Below are 20,754 nucleotides of genomic sequence, written 5' to 3' on the forward strand. Positions count from 1 at the left end.
AGCCCCAAAAGAGCCCTCAATGGAGAAAGGGGAGGGGACCCTCTCAGCCCCTGTTCTCCATCCCTGAGACCTGTCTGAGTGGCCTGGATTCCAGCTTGGGGCTGAATGGCTGTGTGACTGGGGGCAAGTCAATCACTCTCTCTGACCTCAGTCTCTCGATCTGTAACAATGGCCCGCCTAGGAGTTTAAATTCTGGCAGTGCTTCCCCTGGTGATGGCCCCTCCCCTCTCTGGGTGGCCCCTCTGGTTTCCAACAGCCTAAGCATGTCCTCAGACAGGACATTCCATAAGGGCAGTGACCAGGGGTGAGAGGAGCCCAAGTTCCCTGGACAGTGAATGATGTAGGCTCAGGAAACTGAAACCAGCCGTCCCTGTCACTCCAGCCCTACGGTCTGGAAGTGCTGGTGCAGCCAAGCTTCAAGCCTCGGGGACAGCAGCTGTGGATGGTCCCCAGCCTCTGCTGTCCCATCCTCAGAGTGAGAAGAAGGCTGCCATAAGTCCCTCTAGCAAGGGAGAATGGGAGACGCCAATCTGTCAGAAAGGTGGCCCGGCCCGTCCCAACCATGTGAGTTCAGGGAGGAATGTGGGAGTGGCCTGGGAGGTGGCTAAGTCACATCGCTGTCCAGCTGTGGGGACCACGTGGAAAATCCGGGGTCTGGGTGAGGCCCTCAGAAGCCACCACCCCAATGGCAGGGTGGGGGACAATTACCGTCAGGGAAGTTGTGGCCTTGCAAGGGAGGCGGATAGCAGTTCCCCACCGCTAGTGGGAGCCAACCCCGTCCCCAAGACCGCTGTGACCCTTGGGGACACCTCTGCCCCACTTGCTGCACCCACCTGGGCAAACCCATTGACCCGCATTTCCCATTCGTGACTCTTGATTTGCCCATGGTAGGGGCAGCTCAAGGCCAAAGAAGAATGAGGAAAGCGTCGGGGAAACAGCGAGAAGATCATGGTACTGCGGAGGACACGCCTCCGCCTTCTCCCTCGCCTACCCTGGCTCTCCCTCTCAGGCCTATGCCTGGGACCCCAGTGTCAGGGATCTAACATCACGTGGCCCAGGGTCACAGCCTTCCCCCTGCACGTGGGCTGTGGACCTGCAGAGCTTCAAAGGGAACCTCACCTCCCGTGGGGAGTGATGAAAACAGCCCAGCAGGGAAGAGGTGAGGAGGCACCGGCTGAACAAACAGAAGCCCTTGCGGGACCGGCCTGGCCTCTCTCCTGTGGGCCGAGCCTGACACCCGGGCTTCCTTCCGCTGGCTGCACGACACACAGGGCATTCCTGCGTCAGGGGCATCCAAGCGGGTTGGTGCTGTGTGTTTGTAGGCACACGCGTGTGCACCGTGGCGCCCACCACAAGATGTGGAGTTCGGTATATGCTGTGTCTTGGGGGGGGCGGCGCCCCTGTGTTACCCCAGGGGCAGGTCAAGAACACGAGACAGCAGGGGTCAGTGAACTGGAGCGTGCCGGCCAAATCCTCCCCCGGCCAGCTTTCGCACAGCTCATGAGCCGAGAGCGGTTTTCACATTTTTAAATAGTTGGAAAACAAAGACTATTTCATGACTTGTGAAAATCCTACAAATTCAAATTTCAGCGTCCACAACTCGTTTTATAAGAACACAGCCCAGTTGTTCACTCGCTTCCCGTCTGTGGCTGCTTTCGTACCACAACGGCAGATGTGAGCACTTACAACGGGACTGTATGGCCCACAAAGGCTAAGATAGTTACTATCTGACCTAATCAGAAAGTCTGTCAGCTCAGCTCTAGCGTTAGGGCCCTAGCAAAGCTGGGGCTCAGTGCTACCTGCCCCCAAACCAAGTTCAAATTCAGCTTCAGTGAACTTATCAAGAATTTTGCTATTAGAAAATCTAGATAGGAGCTGTGTTCATTTCAGTATATATGTGAGAGCTTTCAGTTTCCTAACTTTATATGGTTTTGTGTGTGTGTGTGTGTGTGTGTGTGACAGAAAGAAAAAGAGACAAAATCATAGTCTTCAACATTGAGCATTTCCTACCCATTTCTTCCTCATCTGTAGTGTTTAGTACATGCTAGGCTCATGGTGGGTGATCAATGTTTGTGGGATAAAATAACAGGCTTGGTTCTCTCCATTACCCAACAACCCTGCTAGCAAGGTGATACTCTTGCTCGTTTCATAAATGTGGACACTGAGGCAAGGAGAGCTAAGGACACCTGCTTGAAGGTCTCCCCTGGACCATTACCAGTGAGAACAAGATGTCCTTTCTTGCCATTGTCTTACTTCTGGGAGGAGCAGGGGGCACACGATAATGATAACGGGTCCGGTGGGGAGGCATTGAGCCCCTCCCTCCAACAGTTTTCCCCAACCAAGGTGCCCCACCCTCCACCCCATAGATTTCCAGGCCTTCCTCCCTCACTGGGGGGTCTTGGCAGCCTCCCAGCAGCCTGTTGAGGGAGAAGTGTTTTTTTCCCTTTTCTGGCAAACAGGGGGCAGGTGTGGGTGAGTGGCTCTGGGGTGGAGGTGCGGGGAAGTAAATGAAGCTGAACTTCTGAGGGATTCAGCGAGGTTGAACCATAAAAGGGGTGTCGCCAAGAGAGTAAGGGGACTGCTGAAGCGGGAAACAGAGGCAGTCTGGGTAGCTAGGGGCCCAAGTGGGTGTGCTGGGTATAGAAAAGGGGCCCGAAAGAGGGGATCAGAAACCGAGTGGTCAACTTGACAGCCTTGGGGGTGGGAAGGTGGCTATCCCGGCCACTCAGGGTCACCCTCCAAGCCAGACCCTGGAAAATTTCCACACCCAGTGCTAGTTCTGAACCTGCAGAAGCCGAACATCAAACCAAAGAGAAAACCCACCTCCTCCTGATGTCCAGCTACTGCCCTGCGCCAGAGAGGGTTTGGGGATACACAAGAGGAATAGGGCAGGGGATGCCTAGCATTTCTCAGTTCTCTATCAGGGACTCATTGCCTCCGTGGACGAATGGGCAGGAGGGTTCAATGGCGATTTTCCCTACTGTCTGGAGAAAATTCAAAGCCCTTTTCATGGCTGTCCAGGCCGTGCTCCAACCCCGTCTTGCACCACCTTCTCATTCACTGCACTCTACACACAGTGGATTTGAATGTACGCTGCTCCTTCCTACCACAGGGCCTTTGCACTGGCTGTTCCCTCTGGAACACTGCTCCCTTCCCTCATTCTTCAGATTCCTGTTCAAACATCACTTCCTCAGATTAACCTTCCATCACCACCCTTCCCCCAGGTTTATTTCATGTTCTCAGGCCCGCAACTGATTATCTGTGCATTTTGTGCTTGCTTGCTTCCTGGGACCTCCAGCGTGAGTCCTCTAGTGTAGGTCCTCCAGTGAACCTCTATTCAGCACTCTCTCTGTCTTGCTCCATGCATTTTTTCCCTAGTGCTTAGCACAGGGTCTGCCACACAGCGAGATCAATAAATGACTGTATGATAGTATGAATGGATGCCTGGTACCACCAGTGACTGCAGTCAGTGCCTGGAGTTATGGCAACAGATGAACTAAAACCATGTATTATGAATTCATCTGTGTTTCTATACTTGGTGACCACTCTGTAAACATCAAGCAATGTCCTAGAGTATAGCTATCCACTAGAACTTTCTGTGGTAATGGCAATGTTCTGGATCTATGGTGTCCAATATGGTAGCCATGAGACACATGTGGCTGTTAAGCACTTGAAATGGGGGTGGGGGACTGTGGGACTGAATTTTAAAGTTTAATTTTAATCGACGTGAATTTCAATAGCCACATGTAGTTGATGGCGACCATACTAGATGGCTCTAGAGAACAGGGAAGTGTCCTACTACTTCCAAGGCTGTTATGCACAGTTCTACCAACCAGGGATTAACAGGGACTCTCCCCAAACCTCTATCACTGGTCCTTGGGGTCAAACATGCCAAGGATTCTGTGGCAGCTTCCTTGAGGCAGGCACTCACTGTCCCCCACTGCCTCCCAAGCTTGTCAGAGACCACCATGCCACAATGACTCAGAGAGATCTCCACAGGGATGGCACGTTTCCAGAACAAGAAGGCTGAGCGTGGACCTCACCATCTTTATCACCATCATCCACCTATCACACAGCCGCCAAGACTGCCACCAACCTCACTCTCTCCATCATTACCGCCCCATCACAATGCCCCCCAAGACAACTCCCGACACAACCATCAATGCCACCACCACCAATTCCACGGTCAACACTACCATTGGCAACATCACCATCATTATCCCCACCATTGCCACCCCACCCCCATCATTACCCCCCCACCCCCCTCCCCAAACACTGTCTCAATACCGCCAACACCCAGAACCAGTGCAGGAAACCAGTCAAGAGCACTGGCTCTGGAATTCAACTGCCTGGGTTTAAATCTCCGCTCTGAGTTTAAATCACTCCGTTTCTGTGAGACTCAGTTTTTTTATGTGTAAAGTGGGACTAATAATGACCATAATAATTACATGATTGTAAGACTTAGTGTCTGTGACTGTTGGAGAAGAATCAAATGAGGAAGTGCTTGGAAAGCTCTCTTCCTGGGTGCTAAGGCTTTTCTAGGTCCCGTGCTCAGTGAGCACAATTTTATTTAATCGTCACACAGCTGTGGGAGACACTGATTCCCCAATTTCACAGATAAGGGAACTGAGGCTAAGAGACCTGATGTGACTCGCCCAAGGCCCTACAACTTATACAAGGGCCGGACTGGAGCCCAAGTCTTCTGCTGGACGAGTCTAGGCTGTTCCTTTTCTGGATCAGCAGACCAGCCCTCCTGCAGTCCCTGTCTCCCCGATTCAGGGATGCTGTGGGGATTCCAGCATCCCACCATGAAGGGTGGTAACAGTGGTGTGGGCTGGTGGGGGCTCAGTCTCAGCCTGGCAGGAGGGGTGGGGAGGGGCGACGTGGGGAGGGGCGGAGGCAAGTCTGCTCACCTGTGTCCTGGCGAAACTGGTGCATGGACTGCAGGTCAATGATGTAGGGCACCAGCTGGGCGTCCACCTGCCCCAGGACCACGGAACCGCGGGCGTCCTCCTTGAGCACATTCTCGATGTGGTGGCACACGGTGGCCGTGTAAGGCCGCCAGCGGCTGTGCTCATTTAGCCACTCCCACACCACCACCCGGGCCACGTTCTGCGGTGGGAACCCCAGCCCGCTCCCTGGCAGCATCACACCTTGGCCTGGCCTGGACATGGCCGCTGCTGCAGCCTCAGGGGCCAGGACCCCCCTAGGACAGGCCCAGCTCCTCCTGGGCCTGGGGGCAGGCAGGGAACCTCCTCTCTCCCCAGGGTGGGCAGCAAGAGCCAACTGGCCTCCTTTCTGCCTCGGGGTCCTCTCTGAGGCCCAGAGGCCTCAGTGAAAGGCGTGCAGGGTGCTGCTCCAGGCTCCAGGGACCCCTTCCCCCAGCGCTGTCTCATAAAGGTGCTGCTCCGGAAAGCAAGTGTCTTTTTTTGTGATGGGGGAAACGCCGCTCTAGATTCCTTGGCTCCCTCCGCTCAGGAAAGGGAGTGAGGCAGCCGCCCCTGCTCTAGGTCCAGTCTCTTCCCTGCTGGTCGCTGGTCTCTGGTCACTTCTTCCCAGCCAGCCACGCGAGGCCTGTCACCCAGGAGGCCCGGGCCAGCCTGCTGCTGCCTCTGCGGCGCCCAGCCGGCCCTCTGCGCCGCCCAGCCGGCCCTCTGCGCCTCCAACTGCGTCCCAGACCCTGCGCCTGGCTCCAGTGGGGCTGTTCGCCTGGTCTTGGGTCCGCCCCTCCGACGGCTCCTGCTGAAGGGGGGCGTCCCAGTCCCCCTGGTTCCTGCTCCACACGGCGTCCTGGTAGGCCTGGGTGGCTGAAGAACGCACGGGGGAGGGTGCGCCGCGTACCCCTGGCCCGCCGGCCGGGCTGCGGCTCCGGAGCTGGGCGGGGGGGACGAGGGGGGCGGGGGCCCGTGGGCACGCCCCACCCCACTCGTGCTCGCGACCTGCCGGGAGACAAGAAGGGGAGAGGGCCCTTTAAGAGGAGAGCGCAGCACCCCCTCCCCCTTCCCGGGAGAGGGATCGGCTGAGAACAATGGGGAACCGATGGGGGGGCCGGCGAGGGGGGCTTGAGGGGGTCGCCGCCCGTGTTCCCTTGGGGCAGGCCTGAACTGAGGACTGGGGCCGGGGGCGCGATTTTCCGGGGCTCCTCGCCTGCGGCGCCCCCTCCTCAGCTCCCCGAGCGCTCCCCTCCCCCGGGGCCCGCGCCGGGCCGGGATGCAGGGTGCACGGGGATGCGCGGATATGCGCGGGGATGTGCGAGGATGCGCGGCGCTGCAGGCGCGGCCCAGGGCCCCTCGGGGGTCGCGTCACCGAGGAGGCGAAGCCGGGAGCTGGAACGTCCCTGCCTCCCGCCCTGGGAGTACCAGCCCCCCTTCCCCAGCCAAGACCTCCCCCCTGCGCGCGCCGGCCCCCTGCAGGAGCCGGGGGTGGGGTCCCTAAGCACCCCGCGCTCTCACCGCCTTCTCCGCTGTGCTGCCTCCTTCTCCGCCGCCGCTTCAGCACCGCCGCCTCCTGGGCTCCCCCCGGAGTGGGAGGGAACCGCGGTCCCGCCTCCGCGCCCTTTCCCTTCCAGGCCCCGCAGCCGCCGCACGCCGGGGCGCTGGGCTTTCCGCGCGCGGACAGACTGCCCCGCCGACCGACGGACGCACGCGCCGGCTCTGGAAGCCGGGATCCCGCGGGTGGGAGGCGGCCGCGGCCGCGCTCCGGGGAGGGGCGGTGGAGGGGGCGGAGAAGGAGGAAGGGGAGGAGACAGACCGGGTTCCGAAGCGCCGCCGGCGCTGACACGCGAGTCCCCGGGACGCCCCAAATCCTCCGCTAGGCCCATCTGGGACCCCGGGAGGTCTCCTGACCCCTTGCAGGAAGCCAGGCTTGGAGTGAGGTGTCTGTGGGTCGCCTGCCTGAATCCTAGTCGTCTTCACATTCCAGTTGCCCAGTCCCAGGGCCTGGAACCCAATAGGTGCTCAATAAATGCTTGAATGAATGATTATCATCCAGAGACTGCCCAAAGGAAGATCTGAGAGCACTCCAGGGTAGCTTTCTCTTCTCCTTCCACTATTCTGGGAGAGGGGAGTGGCGAGGGGCTAGCAAGGCCCATTTCAGAGCCAAATGGGATCATGAAACAGGGGAAGACTGAGGAGCAGAGAGGGTAAGAAACTGCCAGGGTCACACAGCAGGTTTGAGCAGTGCCCAGACACCAACCCGGAGCTGATTCTCCTCCCGGCGCGGAATTAATTAGGCAGCTCAGAGCCTGCTTCCCCAAAGCACCACTGGGGAGTGGGATAGCTACAGCATCTTGCTCTCTGAGGGGAGTTTAGGTGACCTAGCCGAGGAGACAGAGACTTTGGAGGAAGGTAAGGTGAGACCCTCCACCATCTCATTCACAGACGCCTGCAAACAATAGGTGCTTACTAAATGCTGGGTGAGGGTGGGCTGGATGGAGAGGGAGGCAGGTGATGGCAGCAGCTCCAGTGTTAATGGGATGGCCAGCTCTCCCTCTGGCAGGCTGGACGCAGCTGAGCACACACATTAGCTGGGAGGGGGATGGACCACCCGAGGCCTGCGGGTGTTTAGATTAGGAAAGATGAAGGATGCGTCCGGGAACTCCAGCCTGGGCGACAGATGGGGGTCAGCGGCCTGTTTGGGAGCCTGCCCAGAGCGGCCCACGTTCCTCTTCCTCCCCAGGGCAGATGTTGATAAACTAGGTGAGGTCAGGGGAGGACTGGTCAGGGGCGCTTTCCCAGAACCAAACTCTGGTTCCCCAGCCAGCTGGAGTGACCTCCCCAGCCCCAGGCCCCCGCTCTGTCCTGCAGTCCAGTGCCTGATGGGCTTTCCCAGATTGAACCAATGATCCTGCTTGCTTGTGCCTGCCACAGACTAAAGAGAGAGGCTCTGTGTGAGGACGGGGCCAGCTCTGCAGTGGTATCGATCCAACAGGATCCCTGAACCCTCGGAGTCAGTCTAGGGTGGCTTTACGGGGTCCATGAGGGCCCCCTCCCCCAATACAGACACACTTACATGTCTGTGCATTCTTCTGAGAAGAAGGGCTCTCTGGCTTTCAGAGATTCTTCTCAAAAGAGCCTGTGACTCAAAAGATTCAGGGCTAATGCTTGTGAACCTTCCGTTACAGAAGGGGATCTGGGGACCCCAGTCTGGGGAAATGACTATTTCAAGGTCACATGGAAATTTAGCAGCAAGTTAGAAAGAAGAACCCGTGACTCTGGACTGTATAATGCTATTTAAGTTCTGACTCAGTCTCACTTCCTCCAGGAAGCCTTCCGTGAACTCATTCCCATCTTCCTCTATGTTCCTTTGCCCATACCTTGATGTGACAGCCTGTATCACAATTAGGCACTCCCGTGTTGTCCCTGCTGGAGTGAAATACCCACGAGATGAGGAGCTGTGTCTTATCTGTCTTGTGTGGTGTGGTTATCATTTATTGAGTGCCTCTTATGTGCCAGGCACTTACATAATATTACTCTTTATAATTGCCCCCAAAGGTGGGGAATATTGTGCTCATTCTACAGACGGGGAAAAAAAAAAAACAAAAACCGCCCAAAGCTCAAAGAAGGTAAGTCATTTGCCCAAGTTCCCACAGGGAGTAAGTAGCAAAGTTGGGGTTTGAATCTCAAGCCCTTTTGCAACTCCCACAGGACCATGTTGCCTCTGTGTTTGTTGAGCGACTAATGAATGACATCCAGCTGAGGATCTGGTGCAGTGGCCCCTCTCCACTGGGCTGTGGAAAATCTGAAAGTGCAAAAGCCTGGATGCCGGCGAACCGTGGGAGAAAGGGATTTCAAGGAGGGGAAAGGAATTTTGGCCTTTAAGGAGCCAACCATCCACTGGGGAGATGGCTCAGACACCAGTGGAGAAGCCAACAGAACAAAAGCAATCACAAACGCTTTTATTTAAAAAAATCTGCATGTATGTGTTACATCCCTAGAAAAAGAATCCCCGGATTTTCTCTTCTGTGTGTTTTCATCTTGCTTCCTCGTGGCTACGATACTAGCTGAGATTGTCAGCACAATGATTCTGCCCCTTTTCTGGGTCTTTGAATTACACATCACATTTCAGGCTGATCGCGCTGAGTTAACCTGCATGCGAGGTTCACAGCGATGTCCTCGTTCTGTGATAACAAGGATTGCAAATTCTCCTGCATAACCACGCTTTACCATCGCAGTTGGGAACCAGGGAGCAGAACAGAAAGGAACTTGTAGTTTGCCTTTTTTCTTAGCATCGTTGGTGCTTTTGAGAACATCAGCCAGGAGCCCGATTCACTCGTTCATGGGCATTATGGCAGCATGGGAAGGTGGCAGGAAATCAACTCAGTTTTTAATTCTTTCCGTCATTTATTCATCCGTTCATCCATTAGTCCGTCTCCCCACCACCCCACTATCCCTCCATCATTTATACGGCTATCCGTGTAAGTATTCTCCCCTCATTCCCTCATTCCCTCCCTCCCTTTCTTCCTTCTTTCTATCTTCCTATCCACCTATCCCTCTGTCCATCGATCCGCTCATCAATCTGTCCACCCATCTCTTCCAAAATATTCGCCCCGGCTATGTGCCAGCCACAGGGCTATGTGCTGAGATGCAGGCATAGCCAAAACAGAATTGGTCCCCGCTCTCCCACATCTCAGAGTCTGGTGCGAAGGTGAGACATCAAAGTGTCATGCGCAGTGAAGATCCTAAGATTTCACAAGAACCATGAAGGAGAAGTTCAGGGTATTGTGAGGCTCTCTAACCGGGGTCCTACCAGGTCTCGGAGCCAGGGAGGGCTTCTCAGAGGACGTGACAGTTCAGCTACTGCCTGAAGTCTTCATGTGGTTAAGTGGGGTGGGAAGCAGAGCAGAGAGGACACGGAGGTGCAAAGGCCCAGAGGTGTGAAAGAGCTTAGCGTGGGTGGGTTGCAATGTGTTTTTTAGAGCAACAGGGACAAGAGAGGGTAAGATGAAGTAGCAGTCACTGTGTAGGGCCTTGTAAGTCCTGGCATGGTTGGGAGATTTTTATCCGAAGGGCCATAGAAGGTTATGGAAGGGGAAGTTTCACCCTCAGAATCTCAGATCTTGGGGGGGGGGCCTGGGTGACTTAGTTGTTAAGTGTCGGCCTTTGGCTCAGGTCATGATCCTGGGGTCCTGGGATCCAGCCCCACATCGGGCTCCCTGCTTGGCGGGAAGCCTGCTTCTCCCTCTCCCACTCCCCCTGCTTGTGTTCCCTCTCCTGCTGTCTCTCTCTCTGTGTCAAATACATACATAAAATTTTAAAAAAAGAAGAAAAGAAACTCTGATTTTTTTTTTTTTTTAGGTGGCCTGGGGTTCCAGGCATCAGTAGTTTTGGCCAAAGGTCCTTTCTCTGGACTGGGGACATTGAAATGGAGAGGTGAATCCATGTACCTGCAGGAAATGAATAATAATAATAATCCAAAGGTACTCAGGTCTTGCATTGGCCATCCATGGGTAATTCAATCAGAAAATGTTTATTGAACACCTGCTATGCACCAGATGCTGTTCTAGGCACTGGAGACAGAATGGTGAACAAACGGACAAAAATCCTTGCCTTGCTGACATGGGAATGGGGTGGAGATAGATAGTAAACAAATGCACAAAGAAAACCCATGGTATGTCTATCATAAAGCGTAAAAGTGCTCCAAAGACCTCTTTGCATTGCTGGTGGGCATGCAACCATGTTGGGAAGCAGTCTGGTTTCATCTTTTAAAGCTGAGTGTGTGCACAATGTAAGCATGACCCAGCATTCTCCTTGCACAGTTTGCCCATCCACAACACGAGTCACGTGGCACAACATTCATAAGGCTTCTCTTTACAGTGGCCAACAATGGAGAAACCTCCACATGCCCATGTATGGGAAAGCAGATGAATACATTCTCACGATGGAGTATTATGCAGCCATCAGAAGGAAGGGGCTATGGCCACACATCATAGGACAGATGGATCTCTGACATAGAATGGCCCGTGGGCAATGTCCCAACAGAGAAATGTGTTATAAAGCTAAAAGCAACTCAAATTGCACATACATAATGCAATAATAACTTACAGAAAGGAAACAAGAGAAGAATAAATGCTGGTGAGGGTTATGGTGGGGAGGATGTGATGCTGGGATGAGGGAGGACGTATGGTCAGATGTAGTTATTATCAAGATTCTAGTTTTAGTTTAGGGTGGTGGTTTCCTGGATGTTTGTTATATTGTTAAATGGATCATTAAAAGCTGATGAGAGTGGGTTATGATGCAAGCATTATGACTAACTTGTGTGTGTGTGTGTGTGTGTGTACACCACAGTTAAAGGAAAAAAGCAGGCAAGCATGGAAGGATCTAGAGTGTGCTGCGGTGGGGGTGGGTGGCAATTTTCAATCTGTTGGCTAAGGAAGGGGCCACTGAGGTGACCTCTGAGCCAAGAATTGAAGGAGGGATGTAGTTGATTAACCTTGGCAGAGATCTACGGAAGAGGGTCCTAGGTAGAGGGCATAGCAAGTGCAAAGGCCCTGAGGTGGGAGTGTGTTTGGCATGGCCTAGGAATGGCAGTGGAGTCTCTGACATGGAAAGAGGGTGGGCAGGCGAATGTCCTGGGGATCACCTGCATGGAGGGGATGAAGAGGGCTGAGGGAGGGAAGGAGAGACAGAGATGGAGGGAAAATGGGAAGGACTTTCCAGGGTTCTCCAATGAGCCCAGATCCTGAGTCTGCTCTGCTCAGCTATTTGCTGCTCAGTGTTTTCTTGAATTTCATGAGACCCTTCAGTTTCCCTGATGTGCTTAACTGGGTTTCTGTTATGTGTAACCCAGGAAGTCTACCGGTTAAATCCCTGGTTAAACGTCCAGGAAATCAGGGCTGGAGTGTTTTCAGGAGAGTTTTCTTAATGGACAGTGCATGCTGTGCAGTGGATACCCAGTAGGAGGCGGGAGGAGACCTGGGCGGGCATCAAACACGGGGCGTGGGACGGTAATTTGCTCATTTACTGAATGTTTTCTAGGCATCAGGCATGTCACTAAGTTTTTCAATCCTCCCAAGTGTCATTCCAAATTGTATAGATCAGGAGTCCGGGGCCCAGGGAGGGAATAAGCAGCCGAGCTGGAAAAAAACCCCAGGCCTGGGTGACCTTGAGGCGCTTTCGCCTGGGATAAGAGGTCTCTGACCCATTTCTGTTGTGGAGTCCCCTCATCTTTGGGTGCCCTGGGGCGGGGGACTCCTATTTCCCTCTTCCCCACCCCCTGGGCAGTCTGGAGGCCTGCGGGAAGCTAGCTAGGCAGGGAGGGACCTCGCCCTTCATCCAGGAGTCCCCATGTCTCCAGTACAGAGGGAAGGGACCCTGAGAAAGACCAGAGCCAGAGTCAAGGGGGAGGGGTTTGCGGCCGGAGTGGAGTGCAGCTCTGGGTCTGGTCCATCCGGGTGAGGGAAGAAAGAGCTCTAACTTTCTCCAGGCCCCTCGTGCTTTTTGCACCCCCCCCCCAAACCGCCCGCTCCTGCTGAGGGGGAGGAAGGGGGAGGCTGTGAATGAACCGGAATGGGTACACAACGCCCCCTGGTGGCCCATTTTGGGCCCGTCGCTCTAATGCTGGAAGGGTTTCCAGGTAATGAATTTTTATCTATTTTTTAATTTATTTTCATTGCGGTAAAAATGCATACCATCAAATTTATAACCTTAATTATTTCTAAGTGTACAGTTTAGTAGTGTTTTAGTGTATTCACACTGTTGTGCAATCAACCCCCAGAACTTTCTCGTCTTGCAAAACTGAAACACCGCACCCATTGAACAACCCCCCAGTTCCCCCTCCCCACTCCACCCCACCCCCGCCCCGCCCCGCCCCTGGCAACCCCCATTCGACTTCCTGTCTCTATGGCTTTGACTGCTCTAGATACTGCATACAAATGGAATTATACAGTATTTGTCCTTTGGTGACGGGCTTTTTATCCTTTAGCATAATGTCCTCAAGGCTCATCCGTGTTGTAGCCCGGCTCGGGGCTTCCCTTCTTGAGGCTGGAGAAGGTTCCATCGCATGTGTCCACCACATTTGGTTTCCTATTCATCCCAGGTATGAACACCGGGGCCGCGTCTACCTTTTGGCCATTGCGAAGAATGCTGCTCTGAAGGTGGGTGTGCAAACATCTCTCTGAAACCCCGCTTTCAGGTCTTCCCAACGGAAACCCAGAAGTGGGATTGCGCGATCCTTTATCTGCACGATGACTGAATTGTGCCCGCCCTCCGCAGCTCACGTGCTGAAGCTCTAAACCCCAATGAGAGTGTATTTGGAGACATGGCAGATCCCCAAAGGAGGCAATTAAGATCAAATGAAGTCATAGGGGTGGGATCCTAACCTGATAGGGCTGGTGGCCCTAGAAAAAGAGGAAGACACTGAGTTCGCGCTCCTTCCTCCTCTGCCTTCACATGGAGGAAAGAACACGCAGGCGTGTAGTGAGAAGGAGGCCGCAGGCAAAGCCAGGGAGAGACCCCCTCAGCAGAACCCTCATCTCAGACTTCCAGCCTCCAGCGCGGTGAGAAAAATGAATGTTGTTCGAACCCCCCAGACTATGGTGTTTTGTGATGGCTGCCTGGGCTAATACAATAGGGGGATTCTGTCTTGGCACTTTTTGGGGAACTGCCACGCTGTTTCCCACAATAGCAGAGCGACCTTCCCACCAGCGGTGCACGGGGTTCCGATATCTCTGCACCCTCACATCAGTACTTGCTGTTTTGTTTTGTTTTAACGGTAGTCATCCTAATGGGTGTTGCAGGTCATGATTCCTCCCTGACCCTTCAAGGAGGGGCTTAGTGTGTGCCTAGCACCGGGCTAAGTGTATCCCATGTTCTTCATGATCAAATCCACTGTAGCATTGTCTACATTTACAGAGGAGGACACGGAGGTTGGAAGGGACAAGTCACTAACTTAGTGTCATCAGCCAGCAAAGGCCAGGCACAGGACCATGACAGTTGGCGACGATGACAGCTGGTGGCTACAGGGCTTCATCCCTGTGCCAGCCACAGCCCTCTGCCTTCACGAACACTCCTATGAGCGGCGTGCGATTATTAGTCTCATTTTCTAGGTGAGGAAACAGAGGCACAGAAAACTTAAGCGCCGGCCCAAGATCACGTGGCCGCTAAACAGGACAGCCCAGATTCGAATCTAGTGCCCTATTCTGCCGCGATAGGAGCACACATAGCTCCAAGCAAATCTCGCCTACGAAAATCCAAATTCTCCCGAAGTCTCCACAAGGGAGGGAGGATCTGCTGCTATAAAAACGTAGCTCTGCTGGTGTGTACGTGGTACTGTACAGTTTGGAAAAGATTTCCATGGCTCGGTGGGATTAACCTTCATAGCTTCAAGGAGGCAGTGTTTTATTATTTTTTTTTAAAGATTTTATTTATGAAACAGAGAGTGCACAAGCAGAGGGGAGGGACAGAGGGAGAAGCAGACTTCCTGCGGAGCAGGAAGCCTGATGCAGGGCTCCATCCCAGGACCCTGGGATCATGACCTGAGCTGAAGGCAGACGCTTAACTGATTGAGCCACCCAGGTGCCCCAGGAGACACTGGTTTTGAGTATGAGAGGGACCATAACTGACCCGAGCTGGTTCCCGGGCATCCAGAAGCTGGTACTCTGACTCCAGGTTCCCAAGGAAAGGCCAGGCATTATGTGAGATAAACCAGGTTTGAACCTGGCTCCCTCCCTCTCCTTTTTTTGATTTAAATTTTTATTTTAAATTCATCTGGGGCATATGAGAAGTTGGGAAGAATGTAGTAAATTCTTGTATACCTTTCACCCAGATTCTTCAAATATTCACATTTTTACTGTATTTGCTTTCTCTCCATCCCACCCCCTCTCTCTCCTGCTCCCCTTCAACTGATTGGATGAGGCCCACCCTCACTATGGAGGGTAATCTGCTTAATCAGTCTACTAATTTCAATGCTAATCACATCTAAAAACACCTTTACAGCAACATCTAGACTGGCGGGTGACCAAACATCTGGGCATCATAGCCTAGCTAAGGGGACACATAAAATTAACCACTCCAGCTAGCAAAGCTCCTCCATCCTTCAGCTTTTCCTTCCTAGACATATTGATATTTCAGCCTTAGCACGGTCCCTTCAAAGTCAAAGGATGGTGGCTGAAGCTCTAGAAATCACCAACCTCAGACAACGTGTACAGGACAGAAGGGAGAAAGAAGGCACAGGATGCCAGGATTAGCTTAGACCAATCAAAGCTCATCCCCTGGGACTCGGTGGATGGTTTTGGGAGCAAGGAAGAAGGGCAGAGTGGCCGTGGGATGGGCAATCAACACTGTTGTCATGTACTCGGTGCTGCCAACTTCAGCATGTCCTCGGAGAGTGAAGGCATGACGAGTGAATTTTGGTAGAGGGGAGGGTCCCACCGAGGAAGACAAGCATGTGGAGAGCTGGCTTGACTCCCCTTAGCGGGATTAGTTGTCCTGGCTTGCCCAGTGCCTTTGGTGGTTAATGGGCTTCTGGGGGGACTCCACTGGGTCAGGGAGACAGGGCAGCCCAGCTGCAGACAAGGAAGAGGCTGTCACCGGCTGTTGTCCTCTCTGCTGTGACAATCTGATTTTGTCCCACGGCATCCCAGCCGGGGCCCTGGCCAACCCACTGACCCCTGGCCGGCCACCTGCTCTTCATCTAGAAGCTGAATCTGCAGGGGGAGACCAAGGAGGATAAAACAGGAGATTTCCCCAGCACGGAAGAGGCAGTAGAAGGAGAGAGGAAGAGGAGGAGCTTTTGACCCCAAAACTAACAGCCAGAGAGAGAGGTAGTCAAGGATACACTGTAACGGACCAAAAAATCCAATCCTCATTTATAGGACACTTTCCAAGCCTTTTTATATTTATTATTTTGTTTAAATCTCCCCATGGGTGGGGGAAATGGACATCATTTTCCTCACTGCATAGATGAGGCACCAGAGGCCCGCAAAACCAAAAGGTCGTTGTCAAGGTCACTGTATGAGCTTCTTATGGCTGCTTTAACAAATGACCAAAAACTGAGTGGCTTCAAGCACAGACTTATAGTCTTACAGCTCTGGAGGTCAGAAGTCCTATAGTCCAGGTGATGGCAGGCCCGTGTCCATTCTGGAGTCTTCAAGGGACAATCTTCAACAAGAACTTGTCCATGATGATCCTGGGTGTGGCCATGGAAAAACCTTGCAGGGGCCACAGGTTTCAACATTCAGGGTGGGAAATGGAATCTGGGCTTAGTCTGGAGGAAGAAGGATGGGGCAGAAGTGAGGTGGTTCCTTGAGGATTTGGGGGACCTGGAGACCCTGCAGACTGGGACCACTGACCCCTTGAACTGGAATGGGAAAAAATTATTATCCTTATTCTCATTAACCTTTAACTGCCGTGTAGCATTTCCTTCTGCTACGAACACAGGCAACAAAACCCAGGGCAGTGGGTAAGACTGTGGCATCAGGAGACATGACAAAACCTTTACATCACGTTTCCTTGTTGGAGCTATCTCAAAAAATACCACTTTTTCTCATCACTACTTTCAAATCGTGATAGTAATTAGATGGGAATCTTCATTTTAACCAATGCCTGCTGGCTGGGTTAATCGGTGGCGGGCCCTGGGAGCTGCAGCTAGGGAGTCTGCCAGGCTCTCGGGTGGGACAGGTGACCCCCCCGTGGGTGAGGGTCCTCCCTTGGGGTCTGGGTCATTACAACTGAGATGGGATCACTGGCCCCGCATTGAATGGCGGCTGGAGCCTGGGTTTGAAGCTTAGCTGGGAAGGAGATCTCTTACCACTCAAGGAGAATCTTTTGGTTCTAATTACCTGTGGCCTTTGGAACCTTTTCTTGGCGCAAGCTGAGATCCACATGGTTCACTCATCCCCCCAAGGCTGGGTTTCCAGGAGTCCATATAGTTAAGGGGTTAAAAGCTTTACATATGGAGGCAGAACAGCCCAGGGTAAAATTCCACCAGCCCCCTTACTAGCCGTGGGCCCTTGGGCCAGGGAAGTGGCTTCACTGGGTCTCAGTTTACTTATCTGTAAAATGGGAATCACTGTAGGACTTAGAGTGACGAGGCACTTACCTCATTTCTCGGCCCAAGGGAACCGAGTGCTCCGTCCATGCTGGCGGTGCTTACCATGTTCTTCCCCCCACCCCCGCAGGCCAGACAGAGCCAGCAGCGGGGTCCCTTCCCTCCCTGCCCTCTTGGCTCAGACTTTCTGCTGCGGCAACAGAGGCGTCCATCCTCCAGGGCTTCTAAATCAAGCTAAGCAGTGAGGCATGCTTTGCCCATTAGCTGGGACATTTTGACTCAGAGCGGCTTTGAAATAGCAGGGCCGGGCAGTGCCCCCAGAATCAGGTTTGCTAATGGAGTTTCTGCCTTGGCACTGGGCCTGTCTGGGCTGTTTATTGCAGGAGACTTGGAGGATGAGAGCAGGGAGGGGGAAGAAGGACACGGAGCCTTCTGTTGCTTTCAGGAGTCCTGCAAAGGCCGGTGGAGGGGACAAGGCTCCCTGTCCTCCAGCTGAGTCTGAGAGAGGAGACTCCTCATGTGGGGTGGTGGGGGGGTGGGGTCCCAAGTGTGAGCAGGAGAAGGTCTCCTGGTCAAGATCTGGCAGGGTCCTGCAGCAAGAGAGCCATTCTGAGCCTCAGTTTCCCCCTTCATCAGATGGAGGAAAGTATCTATCTCGTAGGCAGAAATCAAATGAGATAATGGAGATGATGAAGGAAGAGCTCCTCGCCAGGCGCACGGAACACAGTGACGTTCAGCAGCTTCTGATCGTTCCTTCTGGGACCAGATGCGCAGAGCTGATCCCAGCCTGGCCGAGGCTGAGCGAAGAGCGGGGTGAGGGTGTGGTACGGTGTATTACACCTGTCCAGTCTGGCCTGGCTACGCTAACGCCACTGGGCACCGTGGGACCACCCGCCCCCCTCTTCTCTCTTCTTTACGTCTGTCCAGCGCCCCTGGATTCCCAGCACCTGCTCAGCACCTGCTAGTTCTCAGCTGCCAGCAGGCCAGCCGCATGGGTCCCTCACTTGAGGTGTGTTTGGCTCGATGCTCTGATGTCACGGTCTTGAAAAACTCTCCATGTTTTTTGAACAAGGGGTCTTGTGTTTTCATTTTTCTCTGGTCTCTGCGAGATGGTGGGGCTGGTCCTGTCTGCCAGGGACAGTGCTAAGGGGACGATTCCTAAGAGTCCAGGCTATCTGCAGCTTTCCGCGTACTTACGATCTTACAGAAGCCACGGGCTCACGATGTAAGGGTTAGTAACGCGTCGGGACGCAGTGCGAGGCAAGTTAAAGGTCCCATCAGCTTCTTCTCGTTCTTCTCATTTCTCAAGATCCCTTCACAATCCAGCCTGTCCTCCTATCCCCACTTATTACGACAATTTGGGCTCTTGTTTTTAGTGGACTGATTGAGATGGTCTTTTCCCAGGTTGTGTGAGCATTTATTTATGATTTTCTTATTGTGGTTAAAACATACACGACCTAAGCTTTGCCCCATCAGCCACTGTCAGGGGTACAATTACTCATAACGACATTCCCGATACTCAGCAATCATTACCTCTGTTTCTCTCCAAAACTTTTTCATCATCCTGGACATAAACTCTGTCCCCATCGAGCAGGAACTCTCTGCTCTTCCTTCCTCCCAGCTCCTGGTAGCCTCTTATCTCCTTCCTGTCTCTGGAGGTGTCTCTTCTCGATTTCTCGTATACGTGAAATCATACAACAGTTGGCCTTTTGTGTCTGGCTTCTGCGACTTAGCAGAATGTTTTCAAGGTCCCTCCCTTGTTCCTTTCATGTCTGACTGCTCTCCCATTGCACGGATGGGCCATGGTTTGCTTGTGCATTGGTCTGTGGCTGCACACATGGGCTGTTTCTGCCTTTTGGCTGCCGAGAATCATGCTGGTAGGACTATTGCAGTTCCTGTGGTCCGTTCGTTTGGGTGTATCCCTGGGAGTGGAAATGCTGGGTCAGACGGCACTTCTGCATGTAACTTTTTGGAGAATTGCCAAACTGTTTCCCCAACAGCCATACGGTGTTACAATCCCGTCGGCAATGTGTGAGGGTCCCGGCTTCCCCACGCCCGTCCCAGTGCTCGGTCTTCTCTGGCTTTTCAATGATAGGCATCCTCCTGGGGGCCAAGTGCGGCCCATTAGGATTCTGATTTGCATTTCCCTGATGATGTGGAGCATCTTTCCATGTATTTTCCAGCCGTTTGTTTATCTTCCACTCCTTTGCCCATTTTAAAATCGGCAATCTTGTCTTTTTGTTGTGGAGTCGTTGTCCTTTATATATTCTGGGTATGAAACCCTGATCGGATAGGGTTTGCGAAAGTTTTCTCCCATTCGGTGGGTGGTCTTTTCGCTCCCAGGTTGTGTCCTTTGATGCACAGTTTTTAATCTTGACAAAATCCAATTTATTTATTTTTATTTTGGTTGACTATGCTTGGGTGTCACAGTTTAAGAAACCATGGCTAAGTGCAAGGCCGTGCCTGTTTTCTTCTGACGGCTTTGTAGTTTTAGCTCCTAGAACTTGGGTCTTGGTTCAGTTCTGAGTTAATTTTTATATACGTTGTATGGTAAGAGCCCAGGTTCATTCTTGGCACGCGTGCAACCTCTTTTCTCAACACCATGTGTCAGAGAGACCAATTTCTCCTCTGTAGAAGGGTGACATTGGCACCCTTGTTGAGACCAGTGGGCCATCAACGTAAGGGGTTATTTCTGGGATCTCAGTTCTCTTCTGTTGGTCTGTCCATTCTTACACAGATTCTTACACAAACTGTTCCAATTACTGTAACTTCGTGTCACATTTTGAAATCAGAAAATGTGAGTCCTCCAACTTTGTTCTTATTTTTCAAGATTGTTTTGGCTATTCTGGGTCCCTTGAAATTCCCCATGAAGTTTAGGACGAGTTTTTCCCATTTCCCATTCCCATTTTCCCATTAAAAAATACCATGGAGGGGGATGCCTGGGTGGCCCAGTCAGTTAAGCGTCTGCCTTCGGCAGGGAGCCTGATTCTCCCTGTACTATTCCCACTGCTTGTGCTCTCTGGCTCTCTCTATTTCTGTCAAATAAATACATAAAATATTTTTAAAAATAAAAATGAAAAATACCATGAGGATTTTGATAGAGATGGCTTTAAATCTGCGTTTGGCCTTGGGTAGTATTGTCATCTGAACTATATTAAGCCTCCTAATCCATGAACACAATTCCATCAATATTTTAGGATCTCCCGCATTAACCTTTTAATAGGGAATTCTTAAAAGTGGGAAAGGTAGCCAAACTCGAAGACTTGAATCCCTCTATTCCTCTTGGTCACATTTGAGGTCAAGGGGAAAGACCCCTCTCTTTCTTTCTTTCTTTCTTTCAAGATTTTATTTATTTATTTACTTATTTTCGCAGTGTGGGGTAGGGAGAGGCAGAAGGGGGGAGAGAGAGAGAACCTCAAGCAGATTCAAAGCCAAGTGCCAAGCCCAATGTGGGATCCCATGATCCTGAGGTCATGACCTGAGTCAAAATCAAGAGTTGGACACCCAACTGACTGAGCCACCAGGCGCCCTGCAAGACCCGTTTGTCTCTCTAATATACACCATAGAATGATTTTGGAAATTCCTCAGAGGATTAATTCAGTAATTATCTGCCCAGTGTCCCTATGCTTTTTAAAGAGCCGTTGGACGCCTTTCCCTTCTCTGCTCCTAGTGAGTATGCGGAAATAACAGATTGCTTAAATATGCCTTATTGTCTGGATCATGGTTCCAAGGAAGAGGGAACCTCCCTCTTCCCCTAACATTTTCCAT

General features: G+C 52.6%; 1 protein-coding gene across 2 annotated transcripts in view; it reads right to left on the reverse strand.

The window, feature by feature from the left end:
- The window catches only part of DTX1 (deltex E3 ubiquitin ligase 1), a gene marked incomplete at its 5' end in the record, with an annotated part of 32,518 nt that extends 27,346 nt beyond the window's left edge, over nucleotides 1-5,172 (reverse strand). For both annotated transcript variants that reach the window (XM_080821674.1, XM_080821673.1), the window contains one exon: nucleotides 4,914-5,172. In XM_080821674.1, the coding sequence (XP_080677800.1) occupies nucleotides 4,914-5,172 (259 nt within the window). The remainder of the gene's footprint in view (nucleotides 1-4,913) is intronic.
- Between the last annotated feature and the right edge of the window lie 15,582 nt (nucleotides 5,173-20,754).

The sequence above is a fragment of the Martes martes genome (assembly GCF_963455335.1).
Source record: "Martes martes genome assembly, chromosome: 13".
In the NCBI taxonomy this organism is placed as follows: domain Eukaryota; kingdom Metazoa; phylum Chordata; class Mammalia; order Carnivora; family Mustelidae; genus Martes; species Martes martes.